Here is a 20,723-nt window from a genome sequence, read left to right as displayed (position 1 = left end):
GGTTTTACTTACACTTGTATGTTGACTCCATATTGACTTTGAGGTTTTATGTTTTGGTCTGACTTTTATTAGTGGATGTACAATCATCGCAAATCTAATTATGGGGCGTTTCAGGCCCCAAAGTGAACATAATTGTACACTCGCAAACTTTATTAAAAACGAGGGCTAAGGGGGTTACATTGCAAACTTCCCTTGCTTGGCCTATCATCTGGACCGATGACAACTATGGCCGGGGGATTCCCCCAAGGGCATAGGGCGAGGGTAAGTGGACAAGGGTGTGTCTTTTATGAGTTTGAAATGCAGCCACTGACTTTTGCTGTTGCTGTAAGATGGCAACTCAGTGCAAATGAGGATGTGCCAATTGAATCTCAACAACAGTCTGGGGGGGTATCTTTAATTTCAATGTCTTTCTTTTTGAATGGTTGGTGGGGCACAGTGAGGGATATGGTGGATAAAATACTGAAAAGTGGAACAAAAAAATACATTATTCTAACTGTTGAAGTTAAAGATGCTTATCACAAACACCAAGTGTGTCTAAAACATTTATTGTTATTCTTTTTATTATCTTCAGTCAAATGTTGTTTAGGCACCAAAACCATCCTGTGCCAGGACCCAGTTAAGAAATTAAGATCAACTCTCAATGGTAGTACTGTTCCCTCCAAAACCTGAAGAAAAAACATTCAATTAAGAAATAATTGTCCTGAATAACCTTGACATAGTCCTTAACTGAGTTAGGCCTCCGAGAGAGTTAATAACAACAACAGTTTATATAATACTTGTCTGTACCTATGCAACGCTTGACAAATATTTGTCAGAATCTTACCTACTTATTTCCGTGGTCAGTGAAATCGGATGACGGCAATGATGGTATTCTGGAGTCTTCTTCTCTTCCTCTGCTCTTCAGCTCCTTCCTCAAGTGCTTTGCTGAATAAAACAATAATCATGTTTCTTCTGAACACACACACTAATCTACACTTTGAAAAACCTTACTTAATCTGCACAGAGAAAACCACACTTTGGTTACACATAGGGTGATGGTAACACATTACATTTACATAGGAGAGTAAAACATTCTGTATCAAGCAGCATGTTGTCAACATGGATGCGTTCACTCAACAAGTTCTATCTGTACTACATTATTAGAATCAAACATGGTCCACTTTAGAATATATTTCTCTGATGATATATTCTTCAGTAATCAGAACAGATTGTTTAGGCAGATATGGCTATTATCTAATCTCTCTTTGTGTGTGTGTGTGTGTGTGTGTGTGTGTGTGTGTGTGTGTGTGTGTGTGTGTGTGTGTGTGTGTGTGTGTGTGTGTGTGTGTGTGTGTGTGTGTGTGTGTGTGTGTGTGTGTGTGTGTGTGTGTGTGTGTGTCTGGCTAGAACTGTCTGTTTTGCCCAGCTGGACCACTATCCATGACAAAAACATAACCCTTGCCCTCAATCACCACCGCCATGTCCCTCAAGTTCCCTCCTCACTGAGGCCCACACACACTACATCATGAGCAACATTACTCCGGCCCTAATTCTAGAGCAACATTACTCCGGCCCTAATCCTAGAGCAACATTACTCCGGCCCTAATCCAAGAGCAACATTACTCCGGCCCTAATCCAAGAGCAACATTACTCCGGCCCTAATCCAAGAGCAACATTACTCCGGCCCTAATCCAAGAGTAACATTACTCTGACCCTAATCCAAGAGTAACATTACTCCGGCCCTGATCCTAGAGTAACATTACTCCGGCCCTAATCCAAGAGCAACATTACTCCGGCCCTAATCCTAGAGCAACATTACTCCGGCCCTAATCCTAGAGCAACATTACTCCGGCCCTAATCCTAGAGCAACATTACTCCAACCCTAATCCTAGAGTAACATTACTCCGGCCCTAATCCTAGAGTAACATTACTCCGACCCTAATCCTAGAGTAGCATTACTCCGACCCTAATCCTAGAGTAGCATTACTCCGACCCTAATCCTAGAGTAACATTACTCCGACCCTAATCCTAGAGTAACATTACTCCGGCCACATGCTCTAATGTCCTGGAGCCACACTGAGCCGTGACACCCCATTAAGTATAAACTTGGCACATCAACATTTTTCAACAACACCAAACGCCTTCAATAAATCAATGGATGTTTATCTCTGTCCTCAGGTGATTCAATGATACAAGTTATTTTAATTGATTAATACTACACAGCCCTGTAGTTTCATTCTCGTTCAGTCTTGGGCCAATTTCTTTTTGTTTTCAATTAAGTCAGACAGATTCATTTTGGAAATTATGTGTGTTCAAGTCTAGTATCAGATTACATTTTGGGAATTGACTTCCCGTTGGAGCTGACTTACAGTGGGAGCTGACTTACAGTGGGAGCTGACTTACCGTGGGAGCTGACTTACCGTGGGAGCTAACTTACCGTGGGAGCTAACTTACCGTGGGAGCTAACTTCCATGGGAGATGACTTCCATGGGAGATGACTTATCGTGGGAGATGACTTACCGTGGGTGATGACTTACCGTGGGAGATGGCTTACCGTGGGAGCTGACTTACTGTGGGAGCTGACTTACTGTGGGAGCTGACTTACCGTGGGAGCTGACTTACCGTGGGAGCTGACTTACCGTGGGAGTAAGGTCAAGTTGCCCCAAGACACTGATCTAAGGTCAATTTGTGTTTTCCTAATACCTCTATCAGTTATGGTTAAGATTTGGTGAGAGAAAGATGATCCAAGATCTGAGAAAAATTACAACTTCTACCCAAAACTTTACAGGGGATCACATGATTTAGTAGAAAGACAAGTAAAATACAAGATAGAGAACTGAAACCAAGACAACGTTGTTTACCATCTGTAAACTTCAGCTCCATCTGGTGGCCAAACACAGGAAGTCCAGGGAAGCGCACATCTCTCATGTCTCTCACTGACTTCACCTTCTTTTTAGCCAGACTGGACATCTCAACCTGGAGGTTATTATGGCTGTCACTCTGCAATACAACCAAACACAACACAATCATAAAAATATACACAAACATAAACACACATTCAATACCTTCATGTTCTCATTAACAAGTCAAGTATACAGTCGTGGCCAAACGTTTTGAGAATAACACAAATCTTAATTTTCAAAGTTTGCTGCATCAGTGTCTTTAGATATTTTTGTCAGGTGGAATACTGAAGTGTAATTACAAGCATTTCATAAGTGTCAAAGGCATTTATTGACAATTACATGAAGTTGGTGCAAAGAGTCAACATTTGCAGTGTTAACCCTTCTTTTCAAGACCTCTGCAGTCCACCCTGGCATGCCGTCAATTAACTTCTGGGCCACATCCTGACTGATGGGAGCCCATTCTTACATAATCAATGCTTGGAGTTTGTCCGAATTTGTGGGTTTTTGTTTGTCCGCCCGCCTCTTGAGAATTGACCACAAGTTCTCAATGGGATGAAGATGTGGGGAGTATCCTGGCCATGGACCCAAAATATCAATGTTCTGTTCCCCGAGCCAAGGTGCTCCATCATGCTGGAAAATGCATTGTTTGTCACCAAACTGTTTCTGGATGGTTGGGAGAAGTTGCTCTCAGAGGATGTGTTGGTACCATTCTTTATTCATGGCTGCGTTCTTAGGCAAAATTGTGAGTGAGCCCACTCCCTTGGCTGAGAAGCAACCCCACACATGAATGGTCTCAGGATGCTTTACTGTTTGCATGACACAGCACTGATCGTAGCGCTCACCTTGTCTTCTCCTGACAAGCATTTTTCCGGATGCCCCAAACAATCGGAAAGGGGATTCATCAGAGAAAATTACATTACCCCAGTCCTCAGCAGTCCAATCCCTGTACCTTTTGCAGAATATCAGTCTGTCCCTGATGTTTTTCCTGGAGAGAAGTGGCTGCTTTGCTGCCCTTCTTGACACCAGGCCATCCTCCAAAAGTCTTTGCCTCACTATACGTGCAGATGCACTCACACCTGCCTGCTGTCATTCCTGAGCAAGCTCTTTACTGGTGGTGCCCCGATCCCCCAGCTGAATCAACTTTAGGAAACGGTCCTGGCGCTTGCTGGACTTTCTTGGGCGCCCTGAAGCCTTCTTCACAACAATTGAACCAATCTCCATGAAGTTCTTGATGATCCGATAAATGGTTGATTTAGGTGCAATCTTACTGGCAGCAATATCCTTGCCTGTGAATCCCTTTTTGTGCAAAGCAATGATGACGGCACGTGTTTTCTTGCAGGTAACCATGGTTGACAGAGGAAGAACAATGATTCCAAGCACCACCCTCCTTTTGAAACTTCCAGTCTGTTAATCGAACTCAGTCAACATGACAGAGTAATCTCCAGCCCTGTCCTCGTCAACACTCACACGAAAGAATCACTGACATGATGTCAGCTGGTCCTTTTCTGGCAGGGCTGAAATGCAGTGGAAATGTTTTTGGGAGATTCAGTTCATTTGCATGGCAAAGAGGGACTGTGCCATTAATTGCAATTCATCTAATCACTCTTCATAACATTCTGGAGTATATGCAAATTGCCATCATACAAACTGAGGCAGCAGACTTTGTGAAAATTAATGTGTTATTATTATTATTATTATTTTATTATATGTGTGTTATTCTCAAAACTTTTGGCCACGACTGTACATTGATTAAATATCTTTCTATACTTCCAAAGTGTATATTCTTATATAAAGATATTTAATCAATGTATACTTGACTTGTTAATGAGAACATGAAGATATTACATGTGTGTTTATGTTTGTGTATATATATATATATGTGTGTGATCTATGTTAAATCTATGTTAAATATAATCAGGAATTTACATTAGGCTATTTGTCTGTAACTGTACTACGATAGCTATGATAAACACTCATCAGGGCAAAACAATAATATTTATGTAAGAAAAATATACATGTAGAGGTCATAAGGTATTTTGAACAATAGAAGAACTAGACAGTTGTTTGCTACTATATTGTAAAAGCTTGCATTTTCATTGCGCCCAATTATTTTATATGGTAATCACGGCTGCATTCCAAGTGGGTTAACATTGTCTTCCATGAGGTTTAACTTGATGACAGAAAGGGTGTAAACACAGAAGACACTATGTTCTGTTCTTAACATACCGGGTGAGATGTTAGGAAAACTACAACATTACTGTGGGGTAAGTCAGAGAGCATTCCTTTGGGAGTGGAAACAATGACAAAGAGCTTGTCAGCCCCAATGACTGTTGCATGTACAGACACCCACGCACCCACCTGCTGTTACAGACATACTGTAGGCTTGGGCCAGATGTCAAGCATGTTATATAATAGAAGGTTTGGTATTTGATCTTTTTGTTTATTCACTTGCTTGTTTTCATGTGTCTGTGTTCCCCTTTACATGCACTGCACACACCTTTCGTTACTTACCTGAGACGGGGCATCAGTCAGCTGACTATTCCCCATGGCCAGGTCAGTAGGGCTCGGCCGTCTCTTTACCTTATCAGTGCTACAAACACAGACACAAGCATGAGCATCTCTGACTTGGTATACCCTACCAAAGCATGCTTTTCAAGAACTGCCAGGATGAAATGACAGAACGTCCAGAATAGATAAATACCTTTAAGAATATACACTTTGGAAGTACTGGATCTAGTGAGTCTGATACAGCTACTCTGAAATCACTGGGTGGTATTCTGAACAACACTATACCAGATAAAGCGTCCTATATATCTCTCTGATCTGAGAGCCACTGACCGGGACTTGGTGACTTCCATACAGCATGGAACGGGGACAGCAGCAAAAAGATTGTTGCTGGCGTTGATGCGGGGCATGGTAAAGGCTACAGCCTTGTCCTGAGATTGAGGGGGGTCTGGGATGGAGGTAGAGGTGGAGGTAAAGGGCTGTCTGTTTGTCTGAGATGAGACAGGGCTGCAGGTCATCCTGATCTCTGACCTCCTTCCTGCCCTAGAATGCTTCTGCTCAGGCTCCTTCCCACGTCGGTCCTTCTCAGTGTCCTAAAACAAAAACAGTCCCATGTGCAGTATGGCTTACTGGTATGGATCTTGTAAATCTATATTTCTACAACACCGTATATATGCTTTGACTTGTAGTTACTTTAACTCTACCTACATGTACATATTACCTCAATAACCTTGACGAAGCTGTGCATCCACACATTGACTCTGTACCGTTACCCCATGTATATAGCCTCGCTACTCTTATTTTACTGCTGCTCTTTAATTATTTGTTTTATTATTTTTTATTTGTTACTTATCTATTTTTTACTTCACACGTATTTTTCTTAAAGCATTGTTGGTTAAGGGCTTGTAAGTAAGCATTTCACTGTAAGATCTACACCTGCTGTATTCAGGGCGTGTGACAAATACAATTTGATTTGATTTATTTACTTAGTTGCTCTGCCCACTTACTGCACATATAAATGGGTAAGAGCATGTGCTAAACGAACAGACCTGTAAAATGTAGAATAAGGTGCTATCTTAGTGCTTTGCGCCCTGACTAAGGGTCCATGTAGTTTATACCTTCACTGGCTTTCTGTTACATGAGGATGAGGACAAGACTCCTGTTCCTTGGTCCTCTGGTGGCTCCCATGAGCTACTATGAATCCAGTGCATGCTGTTAACCTTGGCATCTTTCAGTATCAATGCCTGTATCTCTGGTATGAATCTGAAGCAGGAAGTAGCAGTTATTCAGGTCAATTGCAGTTCATGACATTATTACAACTACTAAACAGTATCTCATAAATATTAGAACATTTCAAGGAAAGTTCAAGGCTAGCAACACAAGGCAAAACAATGTGTGTGTGGCCAGACTATGACACTATGACAATGTAGTATCACATCCCCATTTTGTACGTAAGCAGGTCAGAATGTAGGTCAAGAATCTCACTCCACTCTCTTACAAGCTAATTGCTTCTCCCAGTACACTAGACATGCAAGGTTGACCGGACCCGACTCACCTTTCAACGAACCCGTCTTTGGTGAAGTACCGATGAACGAGCAACATGGAGCACGCAGCCCTGTGAGATGGATCAATCTGTAGGCATGACTAAAACAAAGAAGACCTTTACTGTAAAAGTAAACAACCCATGTCACATTCTTAGGGTCAAGCCTTTTCCTGACCATGTGACCTGCCCTGGAAATCCTCCTTGAATTCTTTAAGACAAACTCCTGTCACACTCCCTACACATTCTTCACTATCTCTCTGTAGACTTACATCCACTATTTCAGCCACTAAGAAGTGGAGTTTGTGGTACTTCCTCCTGGGGTCCCTGAGGAGCTGCACCTCAGGAAGGCTGGCCACAGCAAAGATGGGGTTCTGGAAGTACAGGTCTTGCTGATGACGGGTCAACGGCCCTATCAAGACAAAACACCTGTGTATCAATATACCATTACATACCAGATCATAGAAGGGGAGCCATCCTGAGGTTATCTGATTCCTCAAATCGTTGCGCAGTACTTCAATTATCTATGTAACCCAATTATGACCATCACACATTCAGTAGTAAAACGACACTATAACAAGCTAATTAGCTGTACAATCACATAGCTTCACTTCTGATTAGCATTGATAAACAGTACAGGGCACTGGTTACATCCCCTGCACTCAGTGGGGTGGCAGCCATCACATCACCATGAAGTGTAATGAATCATTATTGTGACACAGAGAGTGTTGTAAATAGCTCTTTCATTCTGCTGGGAGGATGAGTTCTGTCCACAGACCGCTGGTGGAAGAGAGGAGACAGTATGTCGGCCTCTCCACGTCCCTCGCTACCCGTGGCTTCAATCTTCACTGACATTCTGACATTAGCTCCCTCCAGAGAGCCTCTCTTTTCGGAAACAGAGAGATACACACTGGGGCGGATTAGAGAGTCAAATAGCCTGAGTATCCCATTCCACCAAAGAGAATTAATGAAACACAGATTGAACCTGCTAAAAGACTCTCTAATACAGAAGGGATCACTTTAATCTCTCTCTCTCTCTCTCTCTCTCTCACAGTAATAGGCATGTGTATGCCCGGCAAGTCAGTTATCCTAATGAAAACACCCAAGGAACAACCAAAAACAGCAGTGTTATCTCACTCCCCTCTATTTAGCTTGCGCTTATGTCCAGGGCCAAAATGCCAAAAGGATCATTGGGGTTTTCCTTGTACAGGCCTGGATAAAAGCCAAAATGCCACAGTTCATTTTCAGCATTGGTTTATTTGTCACTGCTGGCCAAGGATTGAATAAAGTTTATTTATAGAGCGAAGCCAATTGTCCCTCTCTGCCCCCGTATTAAGCCACAAATCGACATACAATGTAAATCTGTTAAGCGTTAGGATAGGGCCAAATTCATTGGGGGGCTCTTAACCAGGAAAAAATGATGATGTTCCAAATAGCCCTATTATCTATTTGATTTAGATTTATTTAATACAATGGCAGCCTACCCTGGCCAAACCTAACGACACTGGGCAAATTGGGCGCTGCCCTATGGGACTCCCAATCACGGCCAGTTGGGATTCAGCCTGGAATCGAACCAGGGTCTGTAGTGATACCTCTAGCACTGAGATGTAGTGCCTTAGACTGATGCGCCATTCAGGAGCACTACTTTTATAATATATCCCATTTAGCAGACGCTTTTGTCCAAAGCGACTTACAAGTCGGCTGGGGCCACTACTTTTACATATGGGTGGCCCCAGCGGGAATCGAACCCACGACGCTTGGCGTTGCAAGCGCCATGCTCTACCGACTGAGCCACACAGGACCCTTTTGAGCAGAGCCCTATAAGCCCTGGTCAAAAGTAGTGCACAATAAAGGGAATAGGCTGCCATTTGGGATACAGATTACACTGCCTTTTTGTCTCTTTGTGACCTACTTTTCAACAATGGTGAAATCCTAGCAGGCCTGTTGCCCTACTGATGTCGGAAAAGCTTTAGGTTATCTGTGCTCCCTTCGGAGAATGGACAACAGTTTGATTAAGTGCAAATAGTTATTTTAATTACATCTACAATATTAGAGGCCTTAGATGTTATCAAGTCCACATTTCCACCATTGATGCCCACACCCTTAGCATGGTCCCAGATCTGTTTTAGTCATTGTTAAGCCAATGACAATGAGTGACTAGGAGTTAATGATAGCAGAAACAGACTGTCACTCAGGCTAACATACCCATTGGTTTGTACTTACCCACTTTGCTGACTATTTTGTGCACCTGGTCCAGGTCAGAGGTCCCCGTCAGAAAAGCATTGCTTGTAGCCATCTCTATAATCAAGCAGCCAATGGCCCACACATCTACAGGTCTAGTAAAGAAAATACAAAGAATCTATCATTCTAGAATGTCCTTCAGAAACGAGTATTCAACGATGCTGTGGTATAAACATGATATCTGTACCAAAATGATGAGCAACCCTTAGAAGATTTGACATTATAATTACTGTGGTCTTATTCCATAATACATTCAAGATTGAACACTGCCCTGAGATCTGTGGTTCTACTTGATACCCACTTGCTGTAAGTGTTGTCTGCCACTAAAAGTTCTGGGGCTCTGTACCACCTCGTGGCCACATAGTCTGTGAGAGGCTCCCCAGTCGGTGCCAAGGTTCTGGCAAACCCAAAGTCACAGAGCTTCACCACCCCAGAGTTAGAGACAAGAACATTCTCAGGTTTGACATCTCTGTGAATGATCTGTTGAGAAAAGATGCATGTTTCAAGCCAGTGAAGAACTACTGTTTTACTGTCAACAAGTTTATTTCTTTAATATTGTTCAACGCCCTTCATAATAGCAAATTCAACTCATAGTTTTAAACTTGTCATTTGGCACATCATGTATTGTATATCTTCCTGTGCACTCACTAGGCAGAATCTATGAAATGAGAATAATATATATGTCAATTAGCAGACACTTTTATCCAAAGCAACTTAGTCATGCATGCATAGATTTTACGCACGGGTGGTCCCAGGAATCAAACCCACTATCCTGGCATTGCAAGGACTATGCTCTACCAACTGAGCTACAGAGGAATACTTGCATTGCTGGTGTGAAGATAATCCATGGCTCGTAGAATTTGGAACATGTACTTTCTGAGGCGCTTGTTGTCCAAACCACGAGGATATCTCTCCAGGTCTTCCAGAACTGTGCGGTCAATGTACTCAAAGACAACATACAAGCGCTTCTTGAACCGGAATACCTCCAGCATGTTCACAAGGTTTTCATGGCAAAATTTCTGTGTAAAGACATATATGAACAGAATTAACGTTGTAGTAGTATGCTGTTATCAGGGATGTGACATTAGTTGGACTGTAGCCAACGAGTGAATTGTACTTGATATTTGAGACAGTCACAGCAACACTGCTGCTTTATGTGGAACTGATCAATAAGTTCCTCACCCTCAGAAGTTTGATTTCTCTCATGATAACCTTTTTCATGGTTTTGTCCTCTTCCTTGTCATTGAACCTCTTGATGGCCACAATGTGTCCAATCTCCTTGTGTCGACACTTCATCACTGTACCATAGCTCCCCTCACCTACGACGCCAAGGTTCTCATACATATCCATCTTCCTTCAGTGGGCTGTCCTTGAGCACATATGGATAAATGTATTCATATTAATTTCAAAGCAGAAACAGATATAAAGGCATACAAAACACATACAACATCTAGTGTAATACTTTCAAATGACCAGTGAAAACAGGGTCATATAACCTACAACGCGATTACACAAAACACAATGTGGTCAAAATACTTACTGCTGAGTAGATACAAAGATTATGTTCATGTATTTTTTTCTCCTGGCTTTACTGCTCTCATAAATTACACAATTTCATGTTTGAAATAAACGATGCCTCTAACTGACAGACCACTTCATGTTTGAAAAACACACTTCAGGTTTTCTTCCCAGAATTATTCCACCCCAGAATAATTCTGTCACAAACAAAAAGGTGTGAAATTAGAATGTGGTCACCATAACAACAGGCAAAGTTGATAACAATTCAGAGGCGTTCTAGAACATTCCACATGGATACAGTGGAATTAACCAAGTGAATAATTAGGTTTGAGCTGACATGTAAACTAGTCTTTACACCAAGAAATGACCATAACCATGGACACATAGTCAACTTGATATATGGTTTCTTTGCTATACATGACTTGATGAAATGTAAATTATGCTTCAGAGACTACACATCAGCATATGTATCCATGTTGCAACTGGTCGAGTGACTGATGAAGTGATGAAGTTGGGATTAAACCATTATTTCTTGAGGAAAGGGTTAGCGCGTTAAATAAAAACAAACAACCGTTTATGTGATGTATGATAGACGACACTTTGAATACTAACCAAGTATGGGTGTCGTGTAAATTGCATGTACTGTTCACATATTGGATGAAATGTGTTAATTTGATAAGATTCACACTACTCATAATGAAAGTGGACTATTCCAAACGAATGTTCTTGCTCGTTTCCCCTGTGGAAGTACCTGACGTCACTGTAGTTGTTTTGGAGAGAAGAAAGGGGCACAGACGGAAGATTTACCCAAAATAAAACCGGTTTCGACAGATTTTTATGACCAAAGTATAATTTTTTACGTTTTGAATCATGTCTACTCCGGCTAGAAGACGACTTATGAGAGATTTCAAAAGGTAGTGCAACGTTTTGACTCTGCTCTTGTGTGTTGTATTTAGCTAGCTAACGCGTTAGCTAATTTGAGGCCTGCAGTACATGTACACTGTTTGTAGTTAATGTTAGCTAATCATAGAGCCAGTCATTAATTGAGTACTTTGTACTGACTGTCTGATACCTAACTAGTTGTAGTACTAGGTCAATAATGTTGCTTCAATTCGCCAGCTAGAACTACATTGTCATACAGATGTTAGCTAAAGTTTATTTTTTTTATAGCTAGGTACAGTAACGTTATCTAGCTAAATCGAACTCGTCTGTCCCTCTGCATTTAGCTAACGTTAGATAGTTTAGTAAGGAAATTAAACTCTTAGTTAGCCAAATACTTATTAACTTACTAACGTTAGATACCTGCCAAATGTATTTGATTTGTATCGATAAAAAAGGATGTGCTAGCTGAGTTAGACTACTAGTAAACTAGCTAGGTTGCTAATCTCAGTGTACTGATGGTCGGACAGGTGTTACACAACCCTAACTTCTGATTGTGTTGCCCTGCTCTTGTATGCCGTATTTCCAGACCTATGTATTTAGGGACAACATTCAGCAATATTTTCTGTAGGCAATAGTATAAGTATTCAGTTATGTGAAAGGAGAAACTCCAAAAATTGGGATTAGGCATAGGTTTCAGAAGTAGGCCTTTATTCCTGATGAGGACAAACCCACCTGGCCAGGGCTTCATGTAAAGCCCCGGCAGCTACCGTCTGTTTGATTCCAGATGGCATCTGCCTGGGCAAGCCAATTAGTTACACTATAGCAGCTCAATGTCTGTCTCCAGAAGAGTCTGTAGCACACCTGTCAATGGAAAAAGGTGATACTTAGGAACTCCATGGAGACTCATGTAGATGTGCATATACAGTTGAAGTCAGAAGTATACATTTAAACTCAGTTTTTTCTGACATTTAACCCTAGTAAAAATTCCCCGTCTTTGGTCAGTTAGGATCACCACTTTATTTTAAGAATGTGAAATGTCAGAATAATAGTAGTGATTTATTTCAGCTTTTATTTCTTTCATCACATTCCCAGTGGGTCAGAAGTTTACATACACTCAATTGGTATTTGGTAGCATTGCCTTTAAATTGTTTAACTTGGGTCAAACATATTGAGTAGCCTTCCACAAGCTTCCCACAATAAGTTGGGTGATTTTTGGTCGATTCCTCCTGACAGAGCTGGTGTAACTGAGTCAGGTTTGTAAGCCTCCTTGCTCGCACATGCTTTTTCAGTTCAGCCCACATATTTTCTATAGGATTATGGTCAGGGCTTTGTGATGGCCACTCTAATACCTTGACTTTGTTGTCCTTAAGCCATTTTGCCACAACTTTGGAAGTATGCTTGAGGTCAATGTCCATTTGGAAGACCCATTTACAACCAAGCTTTAACTTCCTGACTGATGTATTGATGTTGCTTCAATATATATTCACCTAATTTTCCTACCTCATGATGCCATCTATTTGAAGTGCACCAGTCCCTCCTGCAGCAAAGCATCCCCACAACATGTTGCTGCCACCCCCGTGCTTCGCGGTTGGGATGGGGTTCTTCGGGTTGCAAGCCTCCCCTTTTTCCTCCAAACATAACGATGGTCATTATGGCCGAACAGTTCTATTTTTGTTTCATCAGACCAGAGAACATTTCTCCAAAAAGTACGATCTTTGTCCCCATGTGCAGTTGCAAATCGTAGTCTGGCTTTTATTACTGTTTTGGAGCAGTGGCTTCTTCCTTGCTGAGCGGCCTTTCAGGTTGTCGATATAGGACTCGTTTAACTGTGGATATAGATACTTTTGTACCTGTTTCCTCCAGCATCTTCACAAGGTCCTTTGCTGTGCTGGGATTGATTTGCACTTCTCACACCAAAGTAAGTTCATCTCTAGGGGACAGAACGAGTCTCATTCCTGAGTGGTATGACGGTTGCATGGTGCCATGGTGTTTATACTTGCGTACTATTGTTTGTACAGATGAACGTAGTACCTTCAGGTGTTTGGCAATGGCTCCCACGGATGAACCAGACTTGTTACAATGTTGTTGTTTTTGGGGGGGGTCTTAGCTGATTTCTTTTTATTTTCCCATGATGTCAAGCAAAGAGGCACAGAGTTCGAAGGTAGGCCTTGAAATGCATCCACAGGTACACCTCCAATTGACTCAAATAATGTCAATTAGAAGCTTCTAAAGCCATGACATAATTTTCTGGAATTTTCCAAGATGTTTGAAGGCAGTCAACTTAGTGTATGTAAACTTCTGACCCACTGGAGTTGTGATACAGTGAATTATAAGTGACATAATCTGTCTATAAACAATTGTTGGAAATATTACTTGTCATGCACAAAGTAGATGTCCTAACTGACTTGCCAAAACTATAGTTTGTTAACAAGAAATTTGTGGAGTGGGTGAAAAACACTTAGGTTGGAGTCATTAAAACTTGTATGTTAACTTCTGATTTCAACTGTATAGTAACATTATAATCCTGTTCTACGCTACTCTGCTTGGCTGCCTCTGCCACCAATTGGCCTTGGAGTTTGGAGCATTCCTTGATAAGCATTGTGTGTTTGATCACTGGTTTGTTGAATTATATCTCACAGAACACATACTGGTAGAACTACATTGTTCATAAGATATTTATTTGTTATTTGTAGCTTACATCACAGGACAAGTATCTGACAGCATCAAGATTTCCTTGCCGGGAACAACAAAATTACAAGTACTACCCTAATAAAGCATAATTAAAATGTGACTCACAATGGATAGCAGCACTGTGCAGTATCATTTCATTTTACCGTGGGTAGGGAGCTAACGGTAAATGGGGTTAATTGTGGTGGTATTTTCTGTAGAGACTTGTAGATGGATCTGAGAAATACAGTTTACCTTGTGCATGAAGGAAAGCTGTTAAAGTTAGATTTTTTATGTGGTGAGTTTTTGGAATGACACTACTGGATTTAGTGCCAAAATATGCTAGACAAGTTGGATCATTTTGTCTAAAATTAATTATGTGAGTAATGGCAGTGGAAACACCTTTTTTCATGTGCCAATATTGATATTAGAGTTTGACCGATTATGATTTTTCAACGCTGATAACGATTATTGTAGGACCGAAAAAAGCCAATTTTATTGTTATTTATTTGTAATAATGACAACTACAATAATACTGAATGAACACTTATTTTAACTTAATATAATACATCAATAAAATCAATTTAGCCTCATAAATAATGAAACATGTTCAATTTGGTTTAAATAATGCAAAAACAAAGTGTTGGAGAAGAAAGTAAAAGTGCAATATGTGCCATGTAAGAAAGCTAACGTTTGAGTTCCTTGTTCAGAACATGAGAACATATGAAAGCTGGTGGTTCCTTTTAACATGAGTCTTCAATATTCCCAGGTAAGATGTTTTAGGTTGTAGTTATTATAGTAATTATAGGACTATTTCTCTCTATGCCATTTGTATTTAATTAACCTTTGACTATTGGATGTCCTTATAGGCACTTTAGTATTGCCAGTATAGCTTCCGTCCCTCTCCTCGCTCCTCCCTGGGCTCGAACCAGGAACACAACGACAACAGCCACCCTCGAAGCAGCGTTACCCATGCAGAGCAAGGGGAACAAGCAATGCTTGATGCACAACAAAGAGCTGTTGGCAAAACGCACGAAAGTGCTGTTTGAATGAATGCTTACGAGCCTGCTGCTGCCTACCATCGCTCAGTCATACTGCTCTATCAAATCATAGACTTAGTTATAACATGATAACACACAGAAATACGAGCCTTAGGTCATTAATAAGGTCGAATCCGGAAACTATCATCTCAAAAACAAGACGTTTATTCTGTCAGTGAAATACGGAACCGTTCCGTATTTTATGTCATCCATTAGTCTAAATATTCTTGTTACATTGCACAACCTTCAATGTTATGTCATGATTACGTAAAATTCTGGCAAATTAGGCGGCCCGAACTGTTGCATATACACTGACTCTGAGTGCAATGAATGTAAGTGAAGTGACACAATTTAACCTGGTTAATATTGCCTGCTATCCTGGATTTCTTTTAGCTAAATATGCAGGTTTAAAAAATATATACTTCTGTGTGTTGATTTTAAGAAAGGCATTGATGTTCATGGTTAGGTACACATTGGAGCAACGATACGCACCGCATCGATTATATGCAACGCAGGACACGCTAGATAAACTAGTAATATCATCAACCATGTGTAGTTAACTAGTGAAATGTGATTGATTGATTGTTTTTTATAAGATAAGTTTAATGCTAGCTAGCAACTTACCTTGGCTTACTGCATTCGCGTAACAGGCAGTCTCCTCATGGAATGCAATGAGGCATGTGGTTAGAGCGTTGGACTAGTTAACTGTAAGGTTGCAAGATTCAATCCCCTGAGCTGACAAGGTGAAAATCTGTCGTTCTGCCCCTGAACGAGGCAGTTAACCCACCATTCCTAGGCCGTCATAGAAAATAAGAATGTGTTCTTAACTGACTTGCCTAGTTAAATAAAGGTCAACCTCTAATTGATATTATAACCATCATATTGAAGTATGCGATATGTTGTGTGATCCTCCCACTGTGAAAGTGTAACAGTGTAACTTTAGACCGTCTCCTCGCCCATACCCGGGCGCGAACCAGGGACTCTCTGCACACCTCAACAACAGTCACCCTCGAAGCATCGTTACCCATCGCTCCACAAAAGCCACGGCCCTTGCAGAGCAAGGGGATCTACTACTTCAAGGTCTCAGAGCAAGTGACGTCACCGATTGAAACGCTATTTAGCGCGGACCACCGCTAACTAAGCTCGCTGTTTCACATCGGTTACAAAAGCATTCAGTTTATTAGGCTACAGATTAAATACATTGGGAACTTCACTGGGTGGTGAAAGTGCAAGGTGATGAGCTTGAGCCTTTCCAATAAATATTGAGGGTCTTATTCTGGTGACATGTTTGATGCTTGGCTGCCGTTTGACAACAAAAAATATATAATTATTTTGTCCATAATAATCTCATGTAGGTGGCCTACCTACATCATTGGTGGGAAAATGTGCAGATTTTTTATGTGCAGATTTTATAATATTTGCATTAAAATCTGTCACCAATCCAATGGAAAACTAGCAATAGCATTTCAGTTTAACTATTTTCTTGTTCACAACTTTTGTACTCATGGTAGAAGAAGGCACATAGATATCTTGTTTCTAAAAACAGTCATCTGGGTTTTAAGTTTAATTCTATTGTTTCCTCTGTTTCTCTTTCCTCAGACTTCAAGAAGACCCACCAACTGGTGTGAGTGGTGCTCCATCAGAGAATAACATCATGCTTTGGAACGCAGTTATTTTTGGGTGAGTGTTCTAAAGCCACCCTTCTCATTTTGCCAGTCTGATCATCCTGGCATGGCACCAGGACCGTACGGATAACGTGGATATGGGCAAGTTGAGCTGTGTTTTAGTCGGAGAGGGAGGTGTGTGTGTGTGTTGGCTGAGGGTTAGGCTAGATGGTGACATGTAGTTGTTGAGCTGTGGAAGGCCAGTGTGCCATATATAAAGTTAATTAGAAATGAGCGCATTTGTATTAAACCCAGTAATGTATGGTATTGTCATACTCATTAATTGACCTTCTATTGTAATGTGCTATTAATAGTCCGTATCAAGATTGTAATTGTTACAACGGGGGAGTATATAAGGAGTGGTATTGTGGCAATATGTTTGTTTTGGTAGTCAGGGTCAAATCGCTAATATGAATTTGTTACAGTGCAAGTAATTGTTCCTCCTTTATTTGCAGGCCTGTGGCTACACCGTTTGAGGATGGTAAGTAAAAATGTTTTTCTAAATCAATTACTAAACTTAGTTTATCATAATATTACTTTAACTCATGAACTGGTTGCAATCGTCCTAACCAAGAGCAAAGTCGGTCCTTGTATTCTTTTGGGGTCCCAAGTGGTGCAGCGGTCTAATGCACTGCATCTCAGTGCAAGAGGCAGTCCCTGGTTTGAATCCAGGCTGTATCACATCCGGCTGTGATTGGGAGTCCCACAGGGCGGCGCACAATTGGCCCAGCGTCGTCCAGGTTTTGCCTGGATAGGCCATCATTGTAAAATAAGAATTTGTTCTTAACTCACTTGCCTAGTTAAAGGTTAAAAGAAAAAATATATATATATATACACATTTTAAAGTGTGATATATTTTGACAGGTTCATGACTCTGCTGCCTTTTGAGTTTTGCATATATACTGGGTGAGCCTTCATATTCAGGCTTATATTAGTCATGTCAGACTGTGGGGTGGGAGTGGACAAGACATTTATTTTGCTTCGATAAAGGCTGACCCTGTAAAACACATTTCATTGTACCTATCCGGTGTATGTGACAACTCATTTTTTTGTACTTGTCCCCGCAGGAACTTTTAAGCTTGTGATAGAATTTTCAGAAGAGTACCCTAACAAGCCACCCACGGTTCGATTTATCTCCAAAATGTTTCACCCAAATGGTAAGAGCGTCCCTATGGACACATTCAAGATATCCTAAATGGGATAGGGAACACATTATGAACTTTTCAGCATTTCGCTTTTTAATGAGAGTAAGCTATTCTGTTTCATGATTGTTTTAATTTCTAAGAAACATTTATACACAATCATTTTGATCTTGTAGTTTATGCAGATGGCAGTATATGTTTAGACATCCTTCAGAATCGTTGGAGCCCCACATATGATGTGTCGTCCATTCTGACGTCTATCCAGGTTGGTTTGTAATCCTCTCCTCTATCAGTCTGACATCATAATATATTACTGTGTGTTTCTATATTTTACAAATGTAAGTTTCTTTATGTAGTGTACTTCATTGTTGTTTTGCAGTGTGTTCTGTGGGGAAAACAATCCACTGCAGAGTAGATATCTGATCATAGCAGCAACCTTTGGGTCACACCTTATTTGGATAATCCATCTGTAGATGGTCATACTATCGGTTGATAAGCAAACTGCTTGCTAAGTTTACGGTTAGAGTAAGGGTTAGTAGATAGTCCATCTGTAGATGCTCTACAGACTATATACATAGGGTTACCTACATTTTGTTGTGGTATTTCTGCTCCTCGATATACATAAGACTGTGACTCCGCTACCTCACTAAAGGTGTAGGGTTAAAGAACCACACACTTTCATACTGGTGTAGGGTCCAAGAACCACACACTTTCATACTGGTGTAGGGTCCAAGAACCCCACACTTTCATACTGGTGTAGGGTCCAAGAACCCCACACTTTCATACTGGTGTAGGGTCCAAGAACCCCACACTTTCATACTGGTGTAGGGTCCAAGAACCCCACACTTTCATACTGGTGTAGGGTCCAAGAACCCCACACTTTCATACTGGTGTAGGGTCCAAGAACCCCACACTTTCATACTGGTGTAGGGTCCAAGAACCCCACACTTTCATACTGGTGTAGGGTCCAAGAACCCCACACTTTCATACTGGTGTAGGGTCCAAGAACCCCACACTTTCATACTGGTGTAGGGTCCAAGAACCCCACACTTTCATACTGGTGTAGGGTCCAAGAACCCCACACTTTCATACTGGTGTAGGGTCCAAGAACCCCACACTTTCATACTGGTGTAGGGTCCAAGAACCCTACACTTTCATACTGGTGTAGGGGTTCAAGAACCCCACACTTTTTATATTGGTGTAGGGTACAAGAACCAGTTTCATACCGGTACATTCAATCACTCTTTTTGTGTGTGTGTGTGTCGACAGTCGCTGTTGGATGAGCCAAATCCTAACAGTCCAGCAAACAGCCAGGCTGCACAGCTTTATCAAGAAAACAAGCGGGAGTATGAGAAGAGAGTTTCTGCCATTGTGGAGCAGAGCTGGGTGGACTCCTAACACATCTTCCACCCCGGCTTCTCATCACTCGTATCAAATACTTACATCTTTCATGTAGCTCCTCCAAGAAAAGAAGTCAACATCAGAAGAACTAAAGTGCCACCAGAAAATAATAAAAAAAACAAGTAGGGACTTTTACTTGCTTGCCAATACAACTGAGGAAAATCTGATTTTTTTTATTGCATGATGTGAAATAAGTTATTGCAAGCATAATTTGTAATATTTTTTGTTGGATTGATGCTGTTACTGTTTTAGTTTATACAGACTTGTTTTTTAACATCTCTTGGTTTGAACAGAACTTAATTGGTAGAAAACCATAAAACATTATTTGTTGAGTGAGTGGCTTCCTCAAATTCTGCATTGTTTGTCATGTAGCATTAATTTGAAACCAATTGTCCAGCTATAAAGCAGACAGCTTCTCTTGCCCCCATCCTGGTAGTAGTTTCAAATTACCTTCCTGAATAAAAGGAGTCAGAACTATTCATCACGATAACTAGGGAATTCTGCATGTCGACAATAATAAAAAAAGAAACTGGTCGCCAACCTTTTCTAAAATATGGCTGATGTGATCTGTAACAGTTTTATCGAGTTCAAGTACAGTGGCACTTGTAAGAGGACATTTGGAGTTTGGCTCATCTAGGAACATGGACAGATAGTGGAAACCAGACACATCAGGACTACAGAATAAGGGCTGATTGCAACACAAATCCATGCATCTGCTTTTTCTCCAAGCCTGAATGTTTTTTCCACGCTTGCATTTCTCTTCACTTTATCTTGTACCCAATGAAAGTTAGCTTGCTTGAGATTTTTTTTTGTGACAGACAGTACAGGTCATATTGTAGCTCATGGTTTATTTCACCTTAGAAGGGATGTGTTATACATTTGTGAATTTACTCTAAAAACAAAACAATGTATACTTATATGCTGTATAAACATAAAACACATTTTTCAGACTTTGAGATTTTGATTTCAGATCATTTGTTTTACTTGATTGCAGCTGTGGCATTGTGTGAGTTTTATGCATTATGTGGAGGGATATTCAACTATTACACAAGGTCCAGAGCCTGCTGGTTTTATTTTCTACCTGATAATTAATTGCACCCACCTGGTGTCCCAGGTCTAAATCAGTCTCTGATTAGAGGGTAACAATGAAAAAAGGAGTGGAACTGGTTGTGGTCCAGAGTTGATGGGACTAGGGTAAATAATCCTCATCCCTGCATCCTCAATGGGGAGGAGCAGGCCAC

At 40.9% G+C, this 20,723-nt stretch overlaps 2 protein-coding genes across 3 annotated transcripts; one reads left to right on the top strand and one right to left on the bottom strand.

The window, feature by feature from the left end:
* Nucleotides 1–990: 990 nt before the first annotated feature.
* On the bottom strand, nt 991–10,518 carry LOC135549410 (cyclin-dependent kinase-like 3). The gene is made up of 11 exons (XM_064979382.1): nt 10,351–10,518; nt 9,993–10,187; nt 9,470–9,648; nt 9,151–9,263; nt 7,200–7,339; nt 6,943–7,031; nt 6,506–6,650; nt 5,721–5,980; nt 5,394–5,472; nt 2,841–2,979; nt 991–995 (listed from the first exon to the last, which is right to left on the bottom strand). Exons 1-11 carry the CDS (start codon nt 10,516–10,518, stop codon nt 991–993), a joined length of 1,512 nt encoding a protein of 503 aa, XP_064835454.1.
* A 921-nt stretch (nt 10,519–11,439) lies between these two features.
* LOC135550943 (ubiquitin-conjugating enzyme E2 B-like) lies at nt 11,440–20,438 on the top strand. Of its 2 annotated transcripts, XM_064982229.1 has the most exons (7): nt 11,440–11,600; nt 13,432–13,486; nt 16,875–16,955; nt 17,395–17,420; nt 18,007–18,096; nt 18,258–18,346; nt 19,351–20,438. In XM_064982229.1, the coding sequence occupies exons 3-7, from the start codon at nt 16,930–16,932 to the stop codon at nt 19,477–19,479; spliced, it is 360 nt and encodes a 119-aa protein (XP_064838301.1). In that variant the 5' UTR covers nt 11,440–11,600; nt 13,432–13,486; nt 16,875–16,929; the 3' UTR covers nt 19,480–20,438. The 2 variants fall into 2 exon arrangements, with proteins under 2 accessions (XP_064838301.1, XP_064838300.1); XM_064982228.1 differs by lacking the exon at nt 13,432–13,486.
* Nucleotides 20,439–20,723: the final 285 nt, after the last annotated feature.

This window comes from Oncorhynchus masou, chromosome 12 (genome assembly GCF_036934945.1).
Source record: "Oncorhynchus masou masou isolate Uvic2021 chromosome 12, UVic_Omas_1.1, whole genome shotgun sequence".
Classification (NCBI taxonomy): Eukaryota; Metazoa; Chordata; class Actinopteri; order Salmoniformes; family Salmonidae; genus Oncorhynchus; species Oncorhynchus masou.
The sequence above is the reverse complement of the archived record's forward strand: the minus strand, read 5'-3'. Positions and strand labels throughout refer to the sequence as shown.